Raw genomic sequence first — 9,057 nt, forward strand, 5'->3', positions numbered from 1 at the left:
TTATTTTTTGCACTTTTCATAAGCCAGGCCTGACTGAATAATGAACCGAAATAATGAAAGGCATTGCTTATGTGCCTATTGAAAATGGGAACAGTGTACCTTAAATACCTACAAACACAATCCATTTCCCCAGGCAATGTAATTCTGTAACTGTTCCGCATTCATTTTGCTGTCGTTAGTGGGGGAAAAGAAACGTTGCTATCAAATACAGGTAGTTCTCAACATACGACCACAACTGAGCCCAAAATTTATGTTGCTAAGTAAGACATTTGTTCAGTGAATTTTGCCCCACTTTACAACCTTTCTTTCCAACGTTATTAAGTAAATCACTGCAGCTACTAGGCTGTTAAGTGAATTGGACTTCCCCATTGACTTTGCTTGTCAGAAGGTCTCAAAAAAGCTATGACATGACCCCAGGACATTGCCACCATCACAAATATGAGTCAGTTGCCAAGCGGCTTAATTTTGATCACATGACCATGGGGATACCGCAATGGTCGTAAGTGTGAACCATGGTCATAAGTCACTTTTTTTCATTGCCGCTGTAAACTCCAACAGTCATTACCCTGTTTCCCTGAAAATAAGACATCCCCGGATAATAAGCCCAATTGGGCTTTTGAGCGCATACGCTAAAATAAGCCCTCCCCCCAAAATAAGCCCTCCCCGAAAATATTGCAAAACAGCAGCAGCTATGAGGTGACCACGCTCGCCACCTCCTGCCCCTCAAAAATAATAAGACCTCCCCAAAAATAAAGCCAAGTGACCCTGTCTTATTTTCAGGGAAACATGGTAAGTGAACTGTCTTAAGTTGAGAACTATCTGTATAATTGTCTTTTTTTGGGGGGGGGGGGGGGACAAAGGCCATAGTTGAATGTAATATCGGCACTACTGATGATCATAAGTTCTTTAACAACCTTTATCATTTAACTCTACTTTTGTATATATTTCTGGATCCCCTGATCACCCAACAAAAGCTTAGAAAAATATCTTTGATACATGCTTCTTTTTCCAAACATCCTAATTCCAGAGGCAATTGCTCAATTCAAAGAAGTGAGGGGTACGGAGGGGAAAAAAATGACAAACAGCCCGGTTTAATTTCAAACGTTAATATATTTTCTATTTTATAGGGAATATATGTATTTTTCACCCCTAATCTGCAGCAATGGTGGCATCCTCATAAAAAGGGGTGAAATTTGTAAGATGCCTCTTAAAATAAATATTTATTTTTTTTATAAAATAATAAAACTTCAAATAAATATTCTTTACACTAGACAATATATTGAAAAAAAAATAGAAAATAAAGACTCCATTTTACTGCAACTGTCCAAAAAGGGGGGAAAAAAAGATTCGGAGACTTGCCATTGAAGGGCTTCATAAGGCCAAAAAAAAAAAAAAAAATTAAAAATACAATCTAAGCCATATGGATTGATTCACATTCTTTTGAATGTACAACATATTAGTATAATATTTTGTGACCTGTGTGCCATACTTTGCGCTTCTGTTGTGTCTTCACAGTTGAAAATATCCTATATACAAAAATATAGCACATCTCTGGCAGAAAATAACTGAGAGCGGGTTGAAGTAGTTTCCTAATTTACAAGTGTACTAATTCCTTTAAAAAAAACTCACAAACGCACAACACGCGAGTTTGCTTAGAAGTAGCTCAAGTCTCTTTAGCTTATGCAATACTTTAGGTGCTGCCAAGGGTATTCCCTCTCTGGATCTCCCCTGGGTGGATTCTTAAGAAGGGTCTCCATGAGGTCGGACTTTTCTCATTGCTGCCCCACCACCGCCAAGAAACAGTGCCACAGTTACAGATCACTTAGTTGCCCCTCCCCCTTTGATGTTCTGTTGTTATCCTTGTTTACCCGATTAGTGATGCTATGTTGGCTTGTCAATATTCCTGGGTGGGACTTTGGGAACTTTACAGCAAACTGTGTTGGATTGTTTACAGCGACAACCTGGCCTGTTGACTTGGTCGTAACAGCCCTGGCATAATTTAAGGCAACCCTTGGCAGGTAGGTAACACCACAAGCAAGGCAGAACGAGGGACACAATGCCCATGGTGGACCACCGAGTGCAACAGTGGGCCTGGCTACATGAACAGGGGTTATCGGCACAGTTGTCCTCATCGTCGTTGGAGCAGTGGTAGAAAAGACCTTTCACGCAGCAGACACAGGTCCCGTAATCTACCATGTTCTGCGCTGAGCAAAGACATTGCTTATCACAGATCCAACAGGACGGAAGAGTCCGCGGATAAGTGCATTCCTTGCACTTGCACTTCCCACAGTCCTCACATCGGTAGGCGTGCATATGCAAATTCTCTTTGCTGATGGGTTTCAGCTCCCGAGACTTCAGTTCCGATTTCGGCTGTACTCGTATTATCCCCTCAACCACCGTCCCCAAGGACGACCCCAGAAGCCTCTGTTCGGATGAATTGCTACTCGTACTTGTCCTCGTGCTCCCGCGCGAGCTGGTGCTGCTGACCGTGCTGATGGAACGGGAGAGCGGGAGTCGAGAAGAAGCATGGACCTGGGGATGGGGAAGCCTGTTCAGATGACGCTGCGGCTCCGTCAAGTCGTGCGGTCTTTCGCTCTTGTGGTGGACCACCGCTGGACGTGGTGCTGGCTTCAGTCCCGGTCGGGGAGCCACCGTAGGAGGTTCTGTGTATTCATTTGTGTTTCGGATCGCCTTGATCTGGTCCAAGGACAAGACATGGACTTGTTGTGCTAGGACATCCCTCAGGTCAGAGTCTCCAAATTGTCTCCCGGGGTCATGCTGGCCTTGAAGTAAGGGTTGTAACCCACTGCCATTCTGAGCTCTCGTCTCCATCAGTATCCTGAACAGCTCTCACTCCAGGAAGCTTAGAACACATCTGAAATCCTAAGTGAAAGAAAGAGAGGGTTAGGGTTATTTCGCCTATCCAGGTATGGAGGTTTGCTTTTTCCAGGCAAGGTAACTGGGTGCAGCCTCCCACCCAGTCTCAGGAAGGACAGTCAATCAATTGAAGTCTTGATCTTGAAATAAACACACGCTTTAAGGAAACCAAGCTTTATTTGCTAACCTGAATTGGGCCAAGTTTATGGAACACTGCTTCCAATACTTCCTCGGAATTGTGACTTTCGATAGCAACACTGATCTGCCTGTAAATCACTCTGCAGCTTTTGCACCCTTGACACAAACTTAAGTTTGCTCTGAAGGGGATATTTGGCAAGCAGCTGCAGGTGGGCTTCCTCCACAACCCTGATCAGTGACCCTAGTGAAAAATCTGTCTCTATCTCCTTCGCTTTACTTTTAGGGTTTACATCTGAATGAAGCTCCAGATGGGCTTTTCAGATTATTGCCCCATATAGAAAAACCTTACATAAAGTATAGGTGGGAGCCGCTGACTTCAAGGAACTTATTGTGTAAGTAAGAGAATATAGGATTGAGGATGAGTTTGGTCCTCTTTAAGTTGTAGAATTATAATACAGGTAGTCCTTGACATACGGCCATTCATTTAGTGACGATTCAAAGTTAAGACTCTGAAAAAAGTGGCTTACGACCACATTTTATTGTATCATCTTCAAGGTCACATGATCAAAATTCGAACCCTTGGCAACTGGCATGTATTTATGAAAGCTGCATGTATGTATGGGTCGTGTGATCACTTTTTGTGACCTTCTGACAAGGAAAATCAACGGGCAAGCCAGATTCACTTTGCAACAGGGTTACTAGCTTAACAACGGCAGCAATTCGCGTAACAACTGTGGCAAGAAAGGTCGCCAAATTGGGGGTGGGGGGGCGACAAACCTAACTACACCTCGCTTAGCAACAGAAACGTTGAGCTCAATTGCGGTCGTAAAGTCGAGGACTACCGGAAGTATCCCCGAAGCTCTGTGAGCAAAATGGGAGCCAACAGAAGAAGTAGCTCTGACATTATATGGCAATCTAGGGAAAATGTTGGCAGCACATAAAACATGAGGATAAGGCAGAGAGGAAAAGGAAATAATTCTTCGCAACGGTAGCAGGAAAGAGTCAGGAACAATAAGAATGTTTGAATAAACAAATACTTTTTTGAGTGTTAGAGGTTAGTCTTACGTGAGATGGAAAAAAAAAACCACCCCAAAAGCCAGACTTTCTCTCTCTTCAAAATTCTGCATTTGTGTTCTACTTTGCAATTCAAAGTACCAGCAGCCAGTACCAACATTACAATGCTGAGTACTGTCAGGGTTTGCATTGTGCATTCATAACACCCAGAGATAATCCATTCACTTCCTGAATATTGCCAGAAAAGGTGGTTTGGCTTAACATGGGCAAACATCCTACACATTAACAATAAACCACACAATTCCAGGAGCAGCATGTGACACCGCTTGCTTCAACTTAAAACTGGGCTTTGCTAAAAGCATATTGCTTAGAGGCAAGAAGCCACAACGAACTACGCTCAGAGTAACAAAGATGTCAAACTGAACTGAAAGGGGGGAGGGGGGAGAAGAAAGCTGAAATTCTAGCAAGATCTTATTTTATAAAGGGTTTCCTCTGACTGGTAAAGACAAACAAGCTAAACGTTATTATATTCCCTGCAATTCAGCACAGCACTCTTGGGAATATACAAGCATTCAAACATTGCCTTGTCCAATAAACTTTGCAGGATTTATTTCTGGGGGGGGGGGACCTGCAGGAAAGGGTCCCAAACTTGTGTCCATTCTCTTGCAAATTATTTAATTCCTCAAAAAAAAAAAAAAACCCTAACCACCCCACTTTGGAGAAGCACTTAAAATCCTGACTTTTTCAATTTGCCTTTTATAAGAACATGAACAAACAGAACTCCTCGCTACTACTGCTGGATGAAAGTCAGGTACAGACCTATTTTGCAATAACCGTATTAAAAAGGGTGTTGCTTTTTTAAAAATCCTGCATGGGGAGGGGGAAGGGGGGAGGAAATGCAGGAACCCGGAGGCTTCATATTATAAATTTAAGGATTTCTGTGACAAAGATTTGCCCTAAAAAGAAGAGATTCGTTTGACATCTTTCCACCTGAGTCTATTCTTACTCCTGGCAGCTCCTGCTCTTCAATATCTATCTATCTATCTATCTATCTATCTATCTATCTATCTATCTATCTATCTATCTATCTATCTATCTATCTAATGCAATATCTATCTATCTATCTATCTATCTATCTATCTATCTATCTATCATCTATCTATCTATCTATAGCAGGATGACAGGATAGGATTTTTGGAACCTACAGGAACCTTATTTGCCTCTAAAGCTGTTCTGATTTTCAGAAATTGCTCACAAACAACCTGTGAGATGAGCAGGAAAGATCCTGGCTGGGCTGCTAATAAGATTGCCTTATCAGGAAAACTTTTGCTCTCTTCTCTTCCTTCTCTCTCTCTCCTCCCAAGCAGGGACTCTGACTCTGCTTATGTAAAAGCCTTCTAGGTTGCAGCTCCATTCAGGAGTACCAAGCCAGGTATTCTCTCTTATTCCTTTACCTGGCCTAAATCAGATCAGACTCCCTCTCAGTGTTACTTTCGATAGAGTGTTATCCTCTCCTCCTGTGAGTCTCTCATTTGGAGCCCCAGGAGGAAAAAAAATGTTTTAAAAGGCAGCGTTCTTTCTCTCTAGTCACCCTTGGATTTGATCTGCATAAAATGTCAAGTGATCTCTCTCTTCCCCCTCCTCACAAAAAATAACACACACACACACACAGAGCAAGACATGAAAAAAACAGCAGGCTGAACACCCCCACCATTTAAATAACAGCCTCCCCAATATAATTGCCCATAGAGAGGCTGGGGGGGGGGAGGTAGCGGTGGAGATAGCTTGACCTATGAATAAGACAAAAGTCTCATTTTCCCTAGTCTACAAATAGATTGATTTCTCTATGAATGTCAGGCAGAAGAAGAAGAAAAAAGAGGGCAGTTAAACTCCTCTTTTAAAAGGGATCTCTTTCTCTTTTTCTCTTTCTCTCTCTCCTTTCTGTCTTTTCTTCTCTCTTTCTCTCCCTCCCTCTCTCCTTCTCTCTCTCTGTTTCAAAAGTCGATACTAGGGTAAATTGACAAGGCACACAGCCGGGGCCTTTTTGACAGACAGAAGGACATGGGGCGGGGGAGGGGGGAATAAAGACAACCTTTCGGAGCAATTGAGAACCTTCACCATCTCCTATCACCGATTCTCCCTTCGTCTTCGCGTCCCTATTTACGCCCGGAAGGTTAAATCTAGTGCAGCTTAGAAAATGGCCCAAACTGAGGGGAGGAGGGGGGAGGGAGATGTACAGCTATTTCCCAAAACAAGGAATGCCCCCCTCCCCAAATAAAATAGCAGGCAAAGCAAGTGGTGGTGGGGCAAATGCCAACAAGCAACTTTGCTGGCAAAGTGGATTTGGCAGCGGCCTTGCTCCCTTTTCTTGTTTCCTCAGCAGAACGAAGAGAGGATTGTTAAAAAAAAACAGATTCTACATTCTCTCACTTCCGAATTGCGCCCAGAAAAGTCTCCAACTACACAAGTGTTTGCTGTTGTTGTTGATTTTAGCCTTCCGTTTAAAATCAGCACAAGCCCGAAATCTAATTTTCACAACCCGGGGCTCGGAAGCCCAACCTTGACAGGTTGGGAAGCAACCCCCACCCCACCGTAACAACTCTTAAGATTTAGCCGGAGCCCGCTTCACAAAGCAAGGCGACCTGCCCCGCCGTCCCGATCCGAGCAAAAACCAGAGAGTTGCTCCTCCTTTCAAAAGCAGCTCTCGGTAAAATTTTCTGCCCTTTGGGAAAACGCCACGCCACTTTCCCACGGACGATCGTGGGTCACGGGTGGGTGGGTTGCAAAGCCTTCCGCAAAGGAATCATCAGCAGGGTGATCCCGTGCGAGAGATCGGACTTCAGCGCCCCTAATCCCCGCGCCCTTTCCAAGCAAACCTCGCCAGGCTCCATCGCCCCCCTGTCTGTCCCCAAACGAAGCCCCCACTGAAGCCTCTCTCTCTCTCTCTCCTCACCGGGAGTCCGCTTTGCAAAAGGGAAGGAAAAGCTGCAGCCGTGTAAGGTTGCCCCAAGCCTTCTCTCTCTCTCTCTCCCCTTCTCCCTCTTTCCCTCATCCTCCCTTTCCACCACGATCCCCGAGGTTTCTCTCTCTCTCTCTCTCTCTCTCTCTCTCCCTCTCCCCGGCCCGCGTCTTCTTGCGGTGGGCGAGTAAATCCAAACCCCGAAGCCAAAGAAAGAAAGAAAGAAAGAAAGAAAGAAAGAAAGAAAGAAAGAAAGAAAGAAAGAAAGAAAGAAAGAAAGAAAGAAGAGTAATAGAAGGGAGTAGGGTTTGCAGGAAAGAGGAGGAGGAGGAAGAGGATGAAGAAGAAGAAGAAGAAGAAGAAGAAGAAGAAGAAGAAGAAGAAGAAGAAGAAGAAGAAGAAGAAGAAGAAGAAGAAGAAGAAGAAGAAGAAGAAGAAGAACGCGTTTCTCCCGTTTTGCAAACTCACTTCGAGTCCAGGTTGTAAGCGAAAAGCATCGAAATGTTTCACGTTTTAGATCGAGGGAGGGAGGAAAAAAAATCCACCGCAAACTTGGGAAGGTTTTCTCTCTCTCTCTGCTTTCACTCCTCTTCTCCAGAGGAGGAAAAAAAATAACAAGTCGTAAGCCAGACAGCCACACGCGGATTTCTTTAAAAAAAAAAGAAGAGAGAGAAAAAAAGAAGAAAAAACCGCCCTTTTCTTTCCCGATCCGGCGAGGATTTTGCTCCCCCTTCGCGATCTCCTTGTCGCTTTTTTTTACTCCTCTCCTTCTCTTCCCCTCTTCTTTTTCTCAATGAAAAGGCCGATTCGTCATTCCGCAGCCACTTTTTTCCCCCCCGCAGGCACCGTAACGCCGAAAAAGGAGCGCGAGGGGACAACAGCCCCCCTAGCAAAGGGGTCCTTTTCAAAAAATCAAAATCAAAATAAAACGGGACGAAAAAAAAAAAAAATACGATTCCCGGAGTGGCTTTTAGAGGAGATCTTCGCTCGGAATCTTTTCCAGATCGCCTTTTTTTTTTCTTGGTCGGATCGCTGGCTTTTCCCCCCGAACGATTGCAAAACTGTTTGCAAAAATGAAAAAAATAAAAATAGGAAAAGAAGGGGAGAATAGCTCTTTTTTAAAAAAAACAGCGCTCCAGTGGCTCGCTCGCTCGTTTCTTCGGAGTTTGTGTGCTGTACGTGAGTGCGTGTTTTTTTTCCCTCTCTCTCTCTCTCTCTCTCTCTCTCTCAAGGCAGCTTTACTGATTGCAAAAGGGGAGGGGGGAGTTGCTGTTGTTTTAAAGGGGAGGGGAGGAAAGGAAAAAAAACAGAGGGTTTTTCTTTTCTTTTTTTTCTTTTTTGCTAAGCGGCTGCTTTCTGCTCGCTGTTTATATCTTTGCAGAAAAGCAGGTTTGAGATCCGGTCTCTTAAGAGCTTCGGCGTTTTGCTGCTGCTCCCCCCTCCTCCTTTCTCTCGCTTTTTTCCCCCTTTTCTTTTTTTTTTCCTTTCTCTCTCCCCCCCCTCCTTCTCCTCCTCCTCCTCCTTTCCGGAGGAGGCAGGGTGATCGCTGGGCAAAAGCAAAAGTAAATGGCGTCATGTGGATCTGAGGAGGGAACACAGAGCAGTTGTTGTCCTGGGGAGGATATATCGCATCCGGTCTCCGCTCATTGGCTCGCGCGGGGCTACATTCATTTCCCTCTCTTTGCCAGGGCGAGTTCGCCTTTCGGGGGTTGGCAGGACCCGCGCGCGCGCGCGCGCCAGTCGGCGTTCGAGAGCCCGGCTGGAGGAGGCAGCCGCTCCCGCTCCGCTCCTTTCTTTGGAGGGGAGGGGGCGGCGGGTGGGGGAACGCCACCAAAATCCCCGGTGCACCCCAGGAATGAAAGTGGGGGGTGGGTGGGAAATCGGCGGGCATCCTTCTTTACCCCTTAAAACGCCTCGCTTGGGAGAAACTGGTGGGGAGTGGGAGGAGGGGAGGGGAAGTAAAGGGAGACGTGTTTTTCCCCACCGGTGACATTTTGGACAAAGGGAAAGAGCGCTGGAGGGGGCTCGAACCTCTCCCTCCCTCCCTCTGTCTGTCTGTCTGTCTTTCT

General features: G+C 45.2%; 1 protein-coding gene across 1 annotated transcript; it reads right to left on the bottom strand.

The window, feature by feature from the left end:
• Window positions 1–1,090: 1,090 nt before the first annotated feature.
• On the bottom strand, window positions 1,091–8,443 carry SPRY2 (sprouty RTK signaling antagonist 2). The gene is made up of 2 exons (XM_081949441.1): window positions 7,457–8,443; window positions 1,091–2,883 (listed from the first exon to the last, which is right to left on the bottom strand). The coding sequence occupies exon 2, from the start codon at window positions 2,830–2,832 to the stop codon at window positions 1,882–1,884; it is 951 nt and encodes a 316-aa protein (XP_081805567.1). The 5' UTR covers window positions 2,833–2,883; window positions 7,457–8,443; the 3' UTR covers window positions 1,091–1,881.
• Between the last annotated feature and the right edge of the window lie 614 nt (window positions 8,444–9,057).

This window comes from Natrix helvetica (assembly GCF_964273705.1).
Source record: "Natrix helvetica genome assembly, chromosome: 3".
NCBI classification, from domain to species: domain Eukaryota; kingdom Metazoa; phylum Chordata; class Lepidosauria; order Squamata; family Natricidae; genus Natrix; species Natrix helvetica.